Source organism: Nannobrachium achirus (genome assembly GCF_963921795.1).
Source record: "Nannobrachium achirus genome assembly, chromosome: 2".
NCBI lineage: Eukaryota > Metazoa > Chordata > Actinopteri > Myctophiformes > Myctophidae > Nannobrachium > Nannobrachium achirus.
Window position 1 is genome coordinate 40173273 of NC_137811.1, and position 19981 is coordinate 40193253.

The 19981-nt window shown below is 43.3% G+C and overlaps 1 protein-coding gene across 1 annotated transcript in view; it reads left to right on the top strand.

Annotated features, from left to right (window-relative positions):
* sema6cb (semaphorin 6Cb) overlaps positions 1–19981 on the top strand; it is a 91020-nt gene that overhangs the window by 43746 nt on the left and 27293 nt on the right. The window contains exons 4-13 of the mRNA XM_080749068.1: positions 420–477; positions 5993–6049; positions 7862–7963; positions 11784–11874; positions 12432–12554; positions 13062–13150; positions 13390–13607; positions 15422–15553; positions 16194–16349; positions 19420–19596. Coding sequence (XP_080605194.1) covers positions 420–477; positions 5993–6049; positions 7862–7963; positions 11784–11874; positions 12432–12554; positions 13062–13150; positions 13390–13607; positions 15422–15553; positions 16194–16349; positions 19420–19596 — 1203 coding nt within the window. The remainder of the gene's footprint in view (positions 1–419; positions 478–5992; positions 6050–7861; positions 7964–11783; positions 11875–12431; positions 12555–13061; positions 13151–13389; positions 13608–15421; positions 15554–16193; positions 16350–19419; positions 19597–19981) is intronic.

Consider the following 19981-nt stretch of genomic DNA (forward strand, 5'->3'; position numbering starts at 1 on the left):
TTTGTGTTGCACCATCCAGTGAAGCGTAGAAGGACTTGACATGATAAGTGTAGGAGGGGAGACTGAATATAATTAAAAAGAAAGCCACAATGTTATTAGTATTAAAATGGTATTTTAGCTGTCATGATGAAATGCAAGTGACTCAGAAGCTGCAGCACCCATTGGTGCAGTCTAAATAAGCATCTGTTAGACAAAATAAGCATCTGTTAGACAATATAATATAACCAATCTGTAAAAGTGATGTTATATTACTTTATTATATTATACTATTAAATATAGCATTACCCCAACTCTGAATGCATTAAAAATGCATGAAAGGATGTTTTGCTTGAGTCAGTGCTCTTTGGAGGGTTGGGTTCAAAAGTCTCACTGCTGGAGTCCAGAGGGGCCGCTTGTAATGCTTTTTTCATCTCTTCCAGGGACCATGTGTTTGCCATCAATCTTGCCACCTCTTCTGAGCAAATCACCCCACAACAGGTAAGCCTTGTGGCATGTCCTGAAAAACACTTGGGGATAAATGTATCTGCACAATAGCCTGGGAACCAGACAAATCTGCAAGTGCAAAAAAAATCTATAAAATTGCCCCCAGCTAATAAGTCTGGTTGTGATTGGATTTCCCTGCCTCCGAAGTCAGGGCACCAATCAGGGCCCAGTATACAAATATGGAGCGGGTTTATCACCAGTCAGTCATCAGCCCCGTTGAAATGCAGGTTCCGCACAGAGATATCTACACAGTGATATATAGTTTATGATATTAGGCCATGCCAGGCTACCTGCACAATGCCTCTTTTTTTTGGGGGTTGTTATTTCATTTGTTCCGATCTTTGAATAATAGCATGCTTCTCTTTAGTTCAATAGAAACAAGTCATTATCTGCTTGTCTCTAAAACGATCAGATTTTCTCCCCGCAAATTACTGTACGAGGAAAATAAAATCAGTATCTGCTAGAGTCATAGGTGAGGGCTGATGCAGGTTTGCAGACTTTGCACACTGTTAAATAATGAAGCAATAATATATTTTTTTTTATCACACAGCCTTATGAATGGAGAAAGGGAAAGCAGCATTTGATTAACATTAAATCCAGTGGTTCTCAAATTGACTGGGGTCCCCCAGGGGTTCCAGGGGGTCCCCAGTATAATGAAAGGAACAGTTTAATTTCACTATTATTTCACTGAGTAGGAGTTCAACTAATAAGATAATGTTAAAGAATTACTATTCAGATCACAGGTTTCACTCTCTCCAATGTTATCAATCCACCTACAGACAAATGTAGCATTCCGCACTATATCTAATGACTTTTCTTATGGGCGTCCCTGGCACAATTTCTTTTTCAAATGGGGGTCCGTGGCCTCAAATGTATATATCTGTTTGAGAACCGCTGCTTTATTTGGATCAATTATAAGCATTAAGCATTAAGCTTATAATTGAGCATTAAAGCTATACTGTGTAAGATTCTCAACTAGTGGTCAGTAGCCATATAGCAAACCGCGGTCGCGTTCGCGTCTTTCGCCCGTTTTTCGTACCTTCACACCCCCGCGTCTGCCTCCACAACGCCGAGAGCTATCTTTAGAGGGGTCCCTGGTTCCTGTGCGTTCAGGCATTCCGGAGAAACGGACTATTTCACCCTGCCTGGTAGGCGAGAATTACCTTTTGAGTAAAGAGACACACGGGCGACTACAAATATGGCGACCCCACTTCAAGATGCGCTGCATTGGCCGGTAGTGTACCATGTGTGCATGATCGGCGATGTGATTGGGCAACGTATACACAACGTATACAGATGATGCAGATTACGTAATCATGGCGCGAAATTCTCCCCCCCTCACGGCTCATAGAAAACATATAAAGAGAAGGCTTCAGAAGCTGAAAATAACGGAGTGGGTGTTCTAAAACTTTAGCGATTTAACAGTTAGGACAATTTTAAGATTTGTTTTATAAAAAAAGTTACATAGTAAAACTTAAAGCATTACGTTTTAGTTTTTTTTTTTTTTTTTTTTTTTCACTTTCCACGACACGCTGACGCTATGTTAGCGGTCTGGACCAAGGTAAATTAAAGCTGATTTTTAAAAGCAAGTAATAAAGCATTTCATTGTATCCTCAGAGTACACCAGGGTAACACAAACTGTACAGCTTAAAAAAAAAAAAAGAATCTACATTTCGTAACAGAAGATTATTGTGTTCTGAAGCAAGGACCCAGGCATTCTGGCCTGGTAAATAGCCTATTGTAAAACAATCTGTCATGTCTACCAAATTCATGCAGTTTTAACCTAATTCAGCATATGTTTCAAGTTTCAATTCAATTGTCCAGTGTGTTGCCTTTTGTTCACTTTATCAAAGTCAATATGGCCCTCTGAAGGAAAGGAAAATGCTGCCAATCCCTGCTGTAGACTCTCAGTTTACTTCTAAATAAGACTAAGATTTGTATTTAAGCTCACTTGACCTTGGTGGGAAGAAAACAGGCTGAATTCAAAATTAGATTTTCGAAACTTTTCATTTTTACAATGCAAACTTTGTGAGTAGAGTTCTGATCAGAGCTTGGCAATGAAGCAAAATGTACTGTCTTTTCATGTTAATCGACTGCCTCCTGCCTGGTACTTCACATCCCTGCTTGTCAACATCAGTGTGAACTATGTCGGGACGTTGGGCTTGCATGAGCACAGTTGACTAACAACAAGGTTGCACCCATTGGACTAAAGATTTAGGGGTGCACCAGGTTGGGGATGAAAGTACAAAAGTATTTATTTATTCATACCTTTAAAAAGGGAATGGAAACCATGACTATGATGGCTTTTTTTAGGGTATGTATAACAAATGGCAGCATGAGACTAATGTTAATTTAATTCGAGTTCTTCACCCCACACACCATGCTGTAGGTGGGACTGGCACATTCACTGGCCCCCAACCACATAGCCGCCAGCGCAACCACGTTGCCTGCACTGTCTATATCTACGGTGCTACGCCACTGTACCCATATGGCTTCACGCTTGCAAATCTTCCTTGCTGTGTGAAGCGTGTAGTCCTCATGAAACATTAATGCAGTCGCTTCCTTCTTGGGGTTTGCATGAACACTGTGAATTATTTCTACGTGCATGCTTTTCCATATAAAATCTAATTTAAAAGTCCCTCTCGGCTCTCAGTCAGCTCGGCTCAACAGACCAACTACCCAAGTTCCGCAACTACGCATGTGCCGTCTCACTCAGGTGGCAGAAATTATTTTGGTTCCCTGAATGAAACTTCATAGGCATCGTTTACTCCCTGGAGCTCATGGGGGCGATACACTGCCTGCCAGTAATTGCTGCCTTAGCAGCTAAACTTGAGGGAAACAACACTCTCTGCCTCCTAGAGCAAGCCAGTGACTGCTGTACTGTAATTTTAATACATACCAACTACAAAATGTATAGGCTATTATGTATATCTTTACATGGATTGATTGGATGCTTGATTCTGATTTGGTCAATCACTGATTTCAGCGGTGTGTTATTTACCAGTAAGACTCCCTAATCGGGAGATAAGCGACCGTAGGTCTCGCTAGAAGAGGGCCATGTGAGAAATGAGGGGTGGGGTCTCCGCGTTGCCTTGGCGGACGAATAGGTACCGGCCCCGGCTCTCCCGGACGCTCCTAGGCCAAGTTAGGGCATTTTATGTGAGCTGCAGTGGAGGGGGTCCTCCACTGGGGGCGCCACCACTTTTGCATCCGTTCTGGAGCACCAGGAGTGGGTGGTCCCCGGGAATTCCCTGTGAGCAGCCCCGTGGGGGTGGTCATTTGGTCATTTTTGCACATTTGGTATTTTTTTTTACACCTGGGGGTCCCCCAGGGACCTGGGGGTCCCTGGAACTCCGGGGGTCCTTGGAGGTTGTAGTTTGGCAGGCAAGGAGTTTGTGTGGAAATTTTGGCATGGATCGGGCCAACGGTGGCCGAGATATGAGTAGGGGGAAAGTGTGACGTGTATGTGGTGATTGTTTTTACACCTGGGGGTCCCCCAGGGACCTGGGGGTCCCTGGAACTCCGGGGGTCCTTGGAGGTTGTAGTTTGGCAGGCAAGGAGTTTGTGTGGAAATTTTGGCATGGATCGGGGCAACGGTTGTGGAGATATGAGCAGGGCAAAAGTGTGACTCACTGACAGACAGCCCGTGGAGCTTTTGATAGTAAATGCGACCTACGGTCGCAATGAATGACCACTGAGCTCAATAACATACCGCTGTCTAATCAAAGACTCAGAGGACATGCTCATATCAATCTGCGCTGCTTGATTTGATGCTGTATCCAACAAGGCCGCCATATAAACAAGTGCACAATGTCGTTTAGAGCAAAATATTGAAAACATTTGAAGCGAGAAATAGACAATGCAGCAATCAAAGATCTATTCTATTTGATCAACACCGTAACCTGGCATACATTAACGGAATAGGCTACTTTTATTACCATAAGCGAGGCAATCCTTTATTTTGTTACTTTTGGGTCAATTCTATTAATTTCTTTATTAAGTAGCTGCATAATAAGCGAGATAATTGACGGAGAGCCGGACATTGTTGAGAAATAAACCACGAGAGGATGATTAGATCCCGATGCAAAGTGGAGGCATCTTTATCATCCTTGCATGACACACTGATCAATGTACTGCACTGTTTCAATATTTGATGTCATCGCTAATAAAGTAAGAGTTGCCTGGCTTGAGCGACTAATGGGGATCTAAAACATTGACTTGTGTTTTGGTAGAAAGATGTGACATTGTTGGAGCTCTACAATGCTAATTCATCCTCTTTTTTTTTTAAAGCAGCGTTCAAGAAAAGCGTTCATGAATCTTTCAGCCATTCCCACCTAATTTGATAAGAACCAAGCAGAAAATTAATGAAGACTCTAGCCGTATGCCACTTGAGAATTTTTACCTCCCCATCTCCCTCAGTGAGATTGTCAGTGGATGACTAAGTCACATATTCAGAAAATACTGTCAAAGTGGTCTCTCTTTGTCATATGTTATATCTGTTTCTGAGCATTGGCTCAATTTCAAACCAATTCCCTAGTCTTTCTCACCACAGGCCCATCCGCATTCTCCCCTTCACTGATCTCCAAGGACCTAGGAGGGCATAAGTAATTATTAGTAAACCAAATCGAGCGTGGATGAGGGAGGGCTTATATTACCATAACGCTGACTCCTAGCGAATCCTATCAGATCTTCAAGAGAATGTGAAAGTCTCTTTGGAGACACTCCACTGCAGGGCCAAGAGGGGAGGAGGGAGGGGGTGGGTTTAAGAATCCCAGAAAACAGACACCTTCATAATACTCTGCTGCTGCTGAGAAGGATTGGTCTAGTACCTTATTCCCGGCAATTTCCCAGAGTCCTTGGTGGTTTTGATAAGCCCAGAGGGCTGTGTGGTCAGTAAATCACCCTGCAGAGATGGCATTGAATTGAAGCCACCAGGCAGTGCATTAAACCTTCAGCCAGGCCACCTTGTTAACACACTGATGGATATACCTGTTATTGCCCCCCCTCTGTGTGTGTGTGTGTGTGTGTGTGTGTGTGTGTGTGTGTGTGTGTGTGTGTGTGTGTGTGTGTGTGTGTGTGTGTGTGTGTGTGTGTGTGTGTGTGTGTGTGTGTGTGTGTGTGTGTGTGTGTGTGTGTGTGTGTGTGTGTGTGTGTGTGTGCGCGTGCGTGCGTGATGCAGGGTAAGGACATGATTAATTAACTGTTTATCATTATAGACATAGACACACATGTGGTCCTTCAGTCGCATGTTAAACCGCCGTAGACTTTTATTTTATTTGATTATTAAGGCACCATAATGTTTACTTGCTCACTGACAAACAATGCAGGCCGCCCCAGGCATCTGTGATATTTGTCTGTTTGTTTTTCCGATAGTTTAGCGAAGGTAATGAGATTTTCATCACAGCTGTCTTCGTAATAGCACTTGAACGATTGGGAGCAAGACGAGTGGGGGATGGGGAGAAAACAGCCCGTCTCCGAGCTGACAGTTGGCTGTCTGTTCATTTTTCAGAAACTGACTTGGAAGACAAAGGATGTGGAAAAGTGCACAGTGAGAGGGAAGAACAGCGTGAGTATTACTGCCTTCCTCCCCACATCTACTTCTCTCACTCTGCCTCTTTTCTGTCTTTCTTATCTTGCTCTGGCTCTGTCATGGAGTGAAGTTTGTGATATGGTATGCATAGCTATCAGAATAGGCATCACTAGACATATAGAGTAGGTTAGAGAGGTTCTGCCTCCCCAGAGCTATTTATGTTTAGGTTTATGTTGTCTTCTGTTAACCTAAGCCGTATACACTTTATCGTATGATGAATAGCAAAAATCGATGATTTTGAGAATTCCCTCGTTTTTGAGAATTCTTGACTATGACATGCCCAAAATAGCAACAACGGAGTTAAAGTTACTTTTAATTAATTTTGTATACTATAATTATCTTTTGTTATATAATGTTAATTTTGCGAGATGTTCACTAGATTTCTCTGAGCGTGATAATGTACATTGTCATCGGCAGCCAGCGCTATTCATGTGTTTGGAAGTGTGTCACAGCAGGGAGATCAGTACAGCCGGTGATGGGCGGCAGGCTCTGAGGTGCACGGAGGTCAGCGGCCTGTAGTTAAACCTTTTAGCTTGGCGTGCTATGGCGCATATCCCCGCCGGTCCAATAAAAATGAGACGTCAAGTTGGAGAGAAGTGTGGAAAAATGCTGGATAAACTAATTTTGACTCTTGGTTTCTGATTTCACGTCTTGGAAATAGTTTCTTTGCATTGGAGATAATGATATGACTAAAATGGCAACTGTATTGTGTTGCTGTCCGGCAGAAACCATCTCCATATTTTAACTTTGTAACTGAACACCCTACTTGATCATACTACAGCGTCACATAAAAGTATCAAAAGTAGCAGATGGCGACACACACATATTGACCTTTTAGATGTGCTACTTTTGAATTTGAATCCTGAAAACATACTGTATGAGGTTCCTACCAAATAGAGACGATATACACAATGAATACTTTTAATGAGTCAAATGTACTTGTACACAACCTCGACAGGTTACCTCCACATTTCCAGCTATTAAGAATGGCTACCTATTTCCTATAGTCATTACTCCTCCGCTTACTAACTACAGAACCCTGTGTTCTCTTGGAAGTGTATATATATATAAATTGTCTTTTGTTTGTCATATTTACGGTATTTGATAAAGATAAAGGTGTTTCAGCAGTCCATGCAGCTTTCTTGACGATTAAGATTGACAGGTCCCAAATAACCTGGTAATTAAAGTACACAGGTGTGGCTGATGAGGTTACGTGTCTTAATTGTTTTCATGGTCTCCATACAGTATAGACTAATCCACAGAGCGGCAATCAAAACTGCGGTATCAAGCGGCTCCGCTTCTCACCGCGACCGCAAATATGCGGCAGCGCTGTGTGGATTTGGGCATGTTATGTTTGTGACGCCTACCTACTGTACGCCAGATAATCAGATAGTCACACTCTGACATCATCAGTGACATCAGCCAGATTTATCCTTGCCGCACGCCAGAATAGTCTCCATGCTGTATATGGGCATGTTGCGTGTGTTAGACCCACCGTCAAGGCAATTTTAATATCCCATAGGAAGGACACCAGAGTGTACAGGAAGTGGTTAACTGTATACAACGTGACCTCAGAGTGAATGACGGTTCCCTGGCTCCGGCTGACTGACTGAAAGGAGGACAAAATAGACAGGCTTACCATCCAGCATGAAAGTAAGCTAGCTATTGTCTGGCTGGTTCTGTTTGTAAGACCTGCAACACTCGTGCAGCGGGTGCACTGCGAGCTGATATGGACCGTGCACCTCATCACTGTGCTTGTGTAATCACCAGCTGTTTGCCTTCTGATAGGATGAATGCTACAACTACATCAAAGTGCTGGTACCACGAAATGACGAGACGTTGTTTGCCTGTGGCACCAATGCCTTCAACCCAACCTGCCGTAACTACAAGGTAAGACTATCTTATATTTACAATGGGCTTATTGCCGCATCCCACTTCCACGCCCCCTTTACATCCACTTCAATTCATAGGTAGTCGTCTAGGGCGTAAGGAATACCGCCCCTAACCCTATGCCGTCCGCTCATTCGCTAGAGAGCAAGAGAGAGAGAGAGAGAGAGAGTCTCAGGTTACAAGAGGGAAGGGGGGGGGGGCGCTGCACAGGGAGAGAGAGAGAGAGAGAGAGAGAGAGAGACTCAATCGCTAGCCGAGAGCCTGTATCTTACAAGAAGTTCGCGGCCCTTCGGGCCACTCACCTCTAGAGTTCACAGCAAGATACTGTCTGTCTGTCTGTCTGTGTGTGTGTGTGTGTTGCTAAAATGAAAACATTGAAATAATGAAAATAAAACATTGGCAGGCCTATTACAGTAACAATAATAACACAATTAGGCCAAAACTTTTTTTTATTAAAAAAAAAAAAATGTTTTTTTTCAAAAAAAAAAATTTTTTTAACTTTTTTTTTTAATTAAAAAAAAAAAGCGGGTGTTGACTCTAGATGTGAGCGGCCCGAAGGGCCGCGAACCTCTAGTGACACAACATTGCTGTATCCTGCCTCCATTGTGAGATTATGTTAATAAAAAAAAATCAAATTGCAAATAATAAATCACACTACTACTGTCACTATCAGTTATATATTGCTGTATAACATTGTGTATATATATTGCTGTATAGCCTTGTTGAGAATGTAGGTCTTTGGTTTATCTAATTACTGTTACAATTATTCAACTAAATAATTGTTCCAAACAAAGAAAACGTGATGGAGTGCTACAGAAGTTATGCAAAAGTACAATTACCATGCCCATTAAGTCAAATAACAGACCCAGACATTTTATTAATGTCTTGCATGGTAAGATAACTTCAACAGCTCTGTGTTAATGGAATAATATATTGCTCCAAAAGAGCAATCTGCTGACGGAGCACGAGATAGTGGCTGATAGTGGCAATATCATGACAGACTCTTTTCACACCATTGAGAAATGCTGCCAAAAGCAAGAGAAAAGAAGACACATAAAAAGTTAACTTGCCTCAATCCTACACAGTAAAAATGTGGATATTAAAATTTGGAGTGTTAATTTAAGTCCGTAAGGGTACATTTACATGCTCTGAGTAAAACCGTGGCATACATACTGTATACTTTAACTCATTGACTGTCTTTCTGGGTTACCTGCCACGATTGTCGTACCTTTTTAATGTGGGCGTGTGCGTATCCATCGTGCACGATGGTACACAGATCGTGCACGATCCGCATGCACGCTGTGGTTCATTCGCGATTACAAAAGACCCCATCTTAATCCATGCTACTGTTGCTGAGCTGGGAGTAGTGTTGTTTACATACTGTAGGAAGTAAACGGAAAATGCATATCCGGTTCTGGTCCCAAACTGGAAGCACTATATTTGGGGCACTTGGGTCACCACCATTTTGGACAAATCTAATAAATCTAAATTCGGGAAAGTCAAATTAAACAACTTGAGTTACCTTGTCTCACCGCTCAAGTGATTAATAACCCAAGAGAGATTGGAATAAAGCATAATCTATAAGGAAATGAATGGTTTTAAGTTTGCTCTGATAACAGTACTGCACCGATCTTCCAAGTCCAAAGTCACGGTAACTCTGTCAAACAAAAGCCTGCAGTAAAGGCCTAGTTCTGCTACAGAGGTGACATCACAGGTTTGGACCTAGAGTCACTGCAGGCCGTTGGTAAAGGGGTCTGGGGGAGGAACATAACGCCTACAGCACATAAATCGCGAGGCGGAGGGGAGCGGGGTAAAGCCAAGAGGAAACTAAGTAATCCCACATTGTCCCACACGAAAGACCCGCTTCCATTGACTCACCGTGGTAGAGAGACTCTGATTTACACTTAAACCATCCCCCAACCCCCCCTAGTCTGGAAAAAACATGCACGCGATGACTGTGCAGACAGCTGGAGAAAGTGTTAGGAAATGTAAATCACATCACGCTCTGTCTCCGAGACTCTTCAGGAAAGCCACAGAGGGAGGACAAAGCAGAATGGGAATGAAATCGAGATAGTTGGGGGGGGGGGGGGGGGGGTCGTGTGTTTGACACATACAGCACGTTACCCATCTGTGCGTGTGTTGTCATGCTCGTGTACGCCGGTGTCTGTTTTTTCGAGAGACAGCAGGGGTGTTTGGGTCAAAGGCATGAATGGGTGTTCACTGCTCAGCCACGGAGAGACACCACATCATTGACCAGTAAGCTAAGCCAGCTGGGCCAGATAACAACTCGGAGGTTGAGATCAGCATGCGGCCGTAACCTAAAAGGTCAGATATGAAGTACCCAATCAGTGTCTCCATCTGCCCATTGTGGCAGCTATGAGCGGAGCAGAAATGAGCAGAATGATGAATTGCTCACCCTTTTGCATTCCATAACATTCATGAGAGATATCGTAACTGAGTGAACACACACAAACAAACAAACATGGATGCCCAAAACGCACATGCTAGCTCAGGGCTTCATATGATATCATATATCATATATCATAACATGTTTAGGTGTTTGCCTCATCTTTATCTGTATTTATCTCCCTGGGTGTTCAGCAAAGTCCCTTATCCAGTTTTGAGAAGGTCTTTCTAAATACAACATCCAAGATAAGTGATCCACCAACACACCAGGAGTGTTCAAATTTACTTTTTCATTCTTACATTTGTATAACATTGGAGCAAACAACTCATTTTGCATTGTGACTATACTTAAGGTTCGCTCTCCTGTAGAGCAAACCTGAGGAGCCACGATGCAGAATGCATCTATATGAATTAATCTAAACAGTTGATATGAACACTTTTGGTGTACACTGGATTATGTGTATCTTGAATGTTGTGTTGTTCCTGCTCTAGCATGGCAGTGCACAGGGCATGGGTATTGAGTGGACCCATGTCTTTATAAATACATTTCACCTCACTTACTGAGCTTTAGCATATTCAATAATGATTGAATCTGATCACTTTTACTGTATACAGTATCACAGTCTGTGGGCATACTGTGGTATCATTGGGTTATAAAAGCTTATAACCCAATGTTATATCCCAAGTTATATCAGACATCGGTAAGCCAGAGAGCAGTGACACGGCATCATACAAACCCATGTGTTAATGACCGGCTTGTATTTCTCCATGCGCACACACGTGTCACCTTTTCACCACCAAGTGCTGAATGTGCTTTGACTTTCCCTCAGAGACACACCACCCTCACACACCTTCCTTTTTCACTCACCGCCGCAGACACTCACACACACACACATGCACACACAAACACGCGGTTGGGACTACCCTGTAATGTTGTGGGTGAGGTTTTACAACCTTGTTAACAGCAGTTCCAAAAATAGCAGCTAAAATATTTGTAGTCAAGATAGAGTAGGTGCTCTCTGTACAGTATAGTACAGTGGCATGACTTATAACCACCACACCTCTGTTATGAAGCCGGCACATACTGTATACAATACATCTAATAAAAATAATCTTTATGGCACATGTGCTGCCATTCATTGACACATTTATTTGGTACGCATCCTTTGCAGTTAGCCACAATAAAACACATAAAGGACTTTTTGAGTTTGAGGTGAATTGATTTTGTGGCTGAAGGACAATAACAGCCACAGGGTTTACAAGCGTAAACGTAAACTCACTTGTTTTGGTACATGTATTTACAATGGCAGCCATGTCTTTTATATCCTGACACGTGATGTATCGAGTTAGCATTAAACTCCTACAATGGGCCATATAAAAGTGTCCCCTTGCGGTTGTGTACTTTCTAACCTAGATGTCCACACTGGAGCAGGATGGAGAGGAGGTAGTAGGACAGGCTCGCTGCCCCTTTGAATCACGCCAATCCAACGTTGGCCTCTTTGCTGGTGAGTGCTGCAGATGACAGGTTCATATATGTCACGTGCTATTGTGTGATTTTGCGTTGTGTGACCACTCAAAGGGACCCCTCGCAAGTCACCAAACCTGCTTGCTCTCAAAGTCACACAGAATATAAGGTAAACCCTACAATGTTCAATGTAATTGTATGTCCAAGGTTGGAATTTTGGGATCAACATTTGCTGACCATGGTGGGAAAGGAGGCCGGTCCCTCGTCAGCCCTCGGTACAAGACAAGTTCATCCAGGAGAAGTGAACTGACATACCAGTCAATCCAGGGGCCGGGAGCAAGGGGGTTTAGCAATCTGATAGCCAGACCACCATTCAATCCTGCCAATTTTCCAGTGACATTTACGCAAAGTTCATATCGAGTGTTATCAAGAACGACGAGCTCCTCCTACATCTGTTTTATTCTCTCCCTCTCTAAAGGGCAATAAAAGTCAACTGTGACTAAAATAGACACTTGAAAGAAATTGTTTTTTCTTGTGATCCCTGGAAATGTCCCTACTGTGACACCTTTTTTCTTTTACACTCCTTTCTCCACTAAGGTGGCGATTTCTACTCGGCCACCATGACAGACTTCTTGGCGAGCGATGCAGTGATTTACCGCAGTCTGGGAGAAAGCAGCCCCGTTCTTCGCACAGTCAAATATGATTCCAAATGGCTGCGAGGTGAGGCTCCACAGTATTGTAATAACTCTAGAATATTAAATACATCCTTAAGCCCCAAGCACTGAGTTGTTGAGGTTTTATGCTCAAATGCAGCAGCTAGAGTGTTTCTTTTTAGTTTTTTTATTTGTTTTTCATTTTTCTCATTTATCTTATACACACTAGTCCCAATATTTTGGGTACTTTCTTCAGCACTAAATGTACAGCTTACTGTATATTTATATTGTTAACACTACAGTACCATTCTAATGTTGCACTCATTGGGATTGCACCAGATTATACCTGTGGCTGTATGCATAAGCGTATCACGTCTCTGCTTGGAAAACAATTGTATAATGTTCTATAAGATCCTGCTGTTACAGCTTATGGACTCATCGTTCAAAAAGATTGTTTGTGTTGCCAGCAAGCCATGCGCCTCTCCTCCTCTAATGTGCATGCAATGTTGTGTTGAATACAAAGCAGCGCTGTCACTTTGTCATTGTTACATTCTTCCTCTCATGTCTCCCTTAGAGCCTCATTTTCTTCATGCCATCGAGTATGGGAACTATGTGTACTTTTTCTTCAGCGAGATTGCTGTGGAGTACACCACACTTGGAAAGGTGAGGGACTTGTTATTCAAGACCATGCAGCTACAGTACACACCAAAACCTTTTTGCAGAGTCACACACCTGCACTGTTGTTCCATGCACAGGAATGAAATCAAACGAGATCACGAGTTGGCGCAAAAACACACTCACGCACACCCACAAGACTTGTAATTGCAGTCAGGTGTTCCGTGAGTGATAAACACGTATGTTTGTCGTCACCGGTTGTGCTGGCCTCCTGTCCCCTCCCTCAGGTGGTGTTCTCCAGAGTGGCACGCGTGTGCAAGAATGACAATGGAGGTTCGCCGCGGGTTCTGGAGCGCTACTGGACGTCATTCCTCAAAGCCAGGCTGAACTGCTCTGTCCCTGGCGACTCCTTCTTCTACTTCGACGTGCTGCAGTCGCTGACTAACGTACTGCAAATCAATCACCGGCCCGCAGTGCTGGGTGTCTTCACCACGCAGGCCAACAGGTCAGCCAGGCCGCCGAAGCGGGCACTACCCTTACACTTTTAAATAGATCTAGAGGCCAATCCTGTTTGTCTGTGTCCTTTGAATTCTTGTGAAATGATCTGTGGTGTGTGAGTGGGTTTTTGAAGTGGGTGGGGCAATTGATTTTTTGGAGGCATACTCAACCTCTTGAGGCCTTGATGTTATGTTTTGTTGTTTCTTTGATGTATGTGGGTATATGTATGGGTGCGTTGCGTTCAGCGTGCTACGTGGCCCTCACTCCTACATTGCACAGCCGATCCAACTCATATGTCTGAGTCATAGTGTCGGGGGCTTTGGTATTTAGCGGATCACCATAGGCTGACTCCAGCTAGTCTTCCTGGGGTCCAAGACATTAACACATCGGGTGCCCAGAGTTATTCGACGTTTAATTTGCTGGTGCCCATGGCAACCCGCCATTTTAAATACTGGCGAGAAAAGTAATCCGAGTAAATGTAATCCAAGTATGTCCTGTTTATTTCACGAAAATCTTTTCTTTCAGTCAGGACCGTTTTTTATCAATTCTAAGCCACAGTGTTTGTGTTACGGCCAGTAGAAGAGGCTGCCGTTTTGAGAAAAAAAAGAAAAAAGGAAGAGAATCCGGAGAAAACAGCATTTTTGTGCAGCCGCTAAACAGGAAGTCAACGAGACAGACAGCACGTCCGGGTGACGTACTTTCGCGCTGCATGTTGGGAAATGGAGTTTGTTTCATCACCGCGGTAGCCAAGTGCAGTAGCTACAGTACAGTATAGTTTACTGTACAACGCGTCGAACGCGTCGTGGGCACACGTAAACATCAAAGAGATTGGCGCGTGGGCACCACGTGGGCGTTTAATGTGTTAAATACATTAACAAAAATATATAAAATATCACAGATTACAAAGAAATACAAAAAAAAACTAAAGTCGAGTATAACATAAAAAGAGATGCCCACAGGGTTACAACATATTTAAAAAGTAGCACTATCAATCTGATATGTTAGAAAATATGTTATTTTATGTTTTGATTGTGCAATATACAAAGTTTCCTTTTGAAACAGGCATTTTGTGTTAAGTGTGTCAACAATGTTTTGCTTTGCGTTAATAAAAATAACAATAATATAGTTTTTGAGCGGTGGTCACAACGCTCCTATACGTGGCCGTGTGTGTGGGTCTCCGTCCGTGTCTGTCTGTCTGTATGTAGCCTAAACTTCGGCGCGTAACTAGTGCCGCACCATTTACGCCACTCGCGCAATATATACATCAAAATGTGCGGCTCGGCCGGGAATGGTGTTCTATTACCTTTCGTTCCGATCCGCCTTACCATGCCGACGTAATCGGCAAAAAACGACGCTTAATTGTCCCCATTGACTTCTAATGGGACAATGCAAGAAATCACTTTCAAGTATTTTTCTCTCGTAAACCATAGGAGCTACAGTTTCAAACCTCGGAGAGGAGATTCATAATGATTTTAAGAATGAATCGAAAAATAATTACATCACTCGGCCTCATAGTGGCGCTATAACGGCCCACTTTACGTTTTGCCCCGTAACTCTTGAACCGTAGATCGGAAAATTAAAATTCTTTTTTCCCTGGATTCCTTGGGTCAAGACGCATCTCCCCATATAGGCCAAGCCCATTTGCGCCAGGATAGATTTTCCGCCATCTTGAATTTTCTCCAAAACACACTTTTTGCTCCTTTTCCTACATATTTTCTTCAAATGTCACAGAAATCGGTACACATGATCTATGAGGTGGGTAAACCACCGCTCAGTTCACACGGGTGTGATTTTTGTTAATTACAAATTAATGTCCCTCAGCATCACGGGCTCGGCGGTGTGTGCCTTCTACATGGACGACATCGAGAAGGCGTTCAGCGGCAAGTTCAAGGAGCAGAGGAACAGCGAGTCTGCGTGGACGCCTGTACCTGAAGAACAGGTCCCCAAGCCCAGGTGAGTCATATGATCACTGAAACACGCCATAAACATTACGTTGTCATCGGGTGGAAACCATTTGTTTTGTATTTATCATTTTAAAAAATATTTAAAATAGTGAAAATAGCCGATCTTGTTGATATTGCTGCTATTTTTACTAGTTTTGTGTGACAGTCTTGTATGATGAAGCAGGGCTTTTACTTTAAGAAAAAACATACACATTTGAAACTTGGAGATACAAGGTTTCTGCCCGACAGTGACGATTTGCAAGTTCCATGATGTTGATTGCATGTCTTCTTGTCTGAGATCTTTCTGCCGTACTTTGAACTGTTCTAGACAATGTATGCCTACTTTGATCATAAAATATTAATTAAATGAAAGAAAGAAAAAAAAATGGAGGGCGCAGCTGCTACTGTCATTGTCTTGTATGTACATCACTGAACAAGAAACTACTTTTGCACATGACACCAGACACCTGCAGACACACACACACACACACACACACACACACACACACACACACACACACACACACACACACACACTCCCACATGCTCAACTCCCTCTGAAAACAAACAGCTGCAAGTGTTTTTACATCTGTGTTCTTGGAGTTGCGTTCCCTCCTGACAGACAGTCTCCTGCATTGTGGTTTCCATAGACCGGGCTGCTGTTCTGGAGACGGCTCAGCAGCTGCCTACAAGTCCTCCACCACCTTCCCAGACGAAACCCTGACCTTCATCAAGTCCTACCCGCTCATGGATGAGTCCGTGCCTTCAGTCAACGACCGGCCCTACTTCACACGCACAACTAGCAGGTACAGAGAGGCGGATAGATCTTATTTTGAGTGGCGCTAACCGCTCCTACATCTGGCTTTGTCTGTTTGTCCCGTGACTGTTTGTACGTATGTCCCGCCGCATCCTACATTAGCCAAGCTTCGCGTGTGATTATTTGGAAATGGGTGGATATAACATTAAACTCCCAATTTATTAGGCGCTTGATTTCAGGAGTCTTCACTTAGATTCTAGAAGACTTGAACTTGGAGAATAAGCAGTTTGGAGATTATCGTAGCGTTTTATTTTTGTATTTTTAACAAAGTCTCTGTAGACTCCAGCCACATGTATACACATGCACATCGCATACTGTTAGTACCTGTAGTCAATCCTTTGAGAGAGGAGGAATCTCCTTAATAGAATCAACACATAACAGTAATTAAACACAGCAGAGGTACAGCAGCGTTTCAGCTGGATACGCTGTGCAGAAATTACCAAGTGGGTCTTAAAGGAGAACAAAAAAAAACTAGGTGGTAAATTGTGTTATGTATGGCTGCTGTGTGCATGTGTTATGTTCCACCCTGAAACGTCACAGTTCCTCACACCGGGGTGCCGTGATTGGTATTGGCGAGTGAAGTCGGCTGTAACACACAACCTTGTCCCTCATTAAAACCCATTAGATTTATTCACATTGTGGGAACGGATCGATTGCCTCCCCCCTCATCCAAGAGCAACCTCGCTCCTATCCAGGATGGGAGTCTGTTCTAAAGCATTGACCTGACCTGCAGGGAACTCTCATGCGAGAAAGTCATCGGAATATGCGTGCGTGCGTGCGTGTGTGTGTGTACGTGATATTTGAGAATGCAGGCATGTAATACATAGAAACATCCCAGACAGTCAGACAGACAGACAGCCACACACACACACACACACACACACACACACACACACACACACACACACACACACACACACACACACACTTTTACCCACAGCTCCCTGCCACAGACTCCTGAAGCGGAGCCGGGCTGACAGCCAGCCAGGCTGTGGCTGCACCACGCTGGGGAAGGTGCACGGTATCACATCTGGCGCCAAAACATCACATCTGCTTTGTCGCTCCCCGGAGAGAGGAGCTGAATAAATGAAATCTAACCAAGAGGCGCGCGCATCACGCAATAACGGCAAGGCGCTGCAGCGCCGTGCATGTTAAATGAATCCCCCCCCCGTAACCCCAACCTTGGTGCAAAACCATGTTGGGGGACTTTTATCCCATTAATGTCTGGAACCACTTTAACCATTATTTTATGCATTAACTATTGAAAAATAGCAGCGCTGCGAGCTTGTAGATCTGCTATTTTTGCTTTGTGAAAATCTTTGAATATATCTTTTTAAAAGTGAACATTTGTAACTCAAATGTTTGCTTCTGAGGGGTCCCTGGAACAACATATTTTGAGATGGGGGGTCTGCAGCCAAATACTTAATTTTGGGGGTCCTTAACATGAAAAAGTTTGAGAACCACTGATTTAGAAGACATTTATAGAATCGGGTCAAAATATTCAAAGACTTGCACAAATTTCCAAGATAAAAAAAAAAAAAGCAGATCTACAAGCTCGCAGCGCGCCCCTCGGTGCCACGGTGTGAGGGTCTTAATGGGTTATAAGAGAGGCACAGAGTGAAGCTGCCCTGATGTCACTGATGTATGAAAGAGGACACGTTGGAATCTGATGGGGTGTGTAGTGCCGCTCACACAGAGATCGCAGAAAAACTGTGAAAGAGCTCTCAATGTAGTTTCCATTGATCGTTGTAGTGTGACAGGTGAATTGCAGGGATAGCAGGTACATAAATGGATAGATGCTCAGTGAAAACCTGGAAGTGTGCTGTAGAAACGCTCAGAGAGATCACTGACGAACAGAAAGGAATCTTGCTGCGGGTTTCCTACCATCGCATAATAAGGAAAAGATAAGCCGGTTGGAGGCTGAACGCATGAGATGTGGATGGAAAGAGGGATAGATGACGGGTAATGGCACGATGGCCAGTTAACGCAAGACACGTTTGAGGTTTTTGGTTTTTCACTCTTACGAAATGACAATGATGTTAACAAGGAAACCATTCCACTTAAAAATGATTTTTAGGGGAAAAAATGTCTTGGCTGACATTAGTTGCTGGCCAGTTTGTGCATTCACCACATAATCGCGGTTTGTGCATTTGCCACACAGTTGCAACATCTCCGGTTTGTTTCCAGCTAGTGACCTCTGTTGCAAGTCACCCCACCCCCTTCTAGAATTCATAATGCTCAACTCGGTCAACTGTATGTTGATCATACTCCTTCAATGTTTTATGAGTAATGAGTATATTAAAGCTCTTACAAATGTGTCTGCTGTTTCCAATTAGCACTTAACTTGAGGATTCAACTCATTTACTCCACATTAGAACCAGTGTGATTCCCCCCCGGCCCCCGCCATGTTTAGTGTGTACAGTATTTGTGTCCTGGATGTGTTTGTGTTTTCTATATTGATATTGCTATGCATTTGATGTATTGATGTTGATGTAATGATGTATTACCTGCTTATTGTATTGATGTATTACCTGCTTATTGTAATAAGAGCGTCTGCTAAATGCCTAAATTGTAAATCGTGTCTGCAACATATCCCATCAAATTCAAATTCCTGCTGTGCACTTGGAGAATTCAAGGGATTCTGACTCTGAAGGAGTAATATTTCGTTCTTGTCAGGTGGAAATATTTTATGTCCAAAACCGGTCGTTTTGTATTATCGTTTTAGAAAAGATTTAAACTATTGAAATAGCCGATCTACAAGCACACAACGCCTTGCAACGCGAGGCATTGTGTGCTTGTAGATCTGCTATTTTCACTAGTTTTGTGCGACAGTCTTGTGTGATGAAGCAGGGCTCTACATAATATACAAACATACACATTTTGAAACCTACGATACGATTCTTCTTCTACCCGACAGTGACGATTTGTGCCCTGGATGTGTTTGTGTCTGCAACATATCCCGTCAAATTCAAATTCCTGCTGTGTACTTGGAGAATTCCACGGATTCTGACTATTTTTCTAATATGGAATTCTATTTTTTTGTCATTTTTGTTTTCCAGGTTTAAATTGACCCAGATTGCTGTGGACACATCAGCTGGGCCGTATAAGAACCACACCGTGGTGTTCCTGGGTTCAGAGAACGGCCACGTGCTGAAGATCCTGGCCAGCACGCAGGGCTCCAACGCCTCCTTCAGCACCCAGCTCCTGGAGGACATAGACGTCTACAACCCAAACAAGTCAGAAAATCACTCATAGAACTTTATTTTATTTTTGGTTTCTGTGTGGGCGATCGCAGTGTGGGGGCGATCGATCACACTGAGACTCGTCGCTAGAAACATGTCGTTCCCCGAACCCGTTGTTTTCCTACGGTTGGCACGCCTGGCACACGCTCCTCTTGCGCTGCCTGTTTTTTTATTTTTTTTATTTTTTAGGTGTACTTTACCACTACACTTGGCAATGACAAAGACAAACAATGGGTTCAATTGGTGATGTTTGATTACAATGAACTATATGTAATTCAAGGTCACCCCATTACTCAAATACAAAATATGATTTTGTTAATCAATCGAATGCCCGGTTGCGCAAGCAGACAACTACGACCACAGGCTCACCACACTTTTG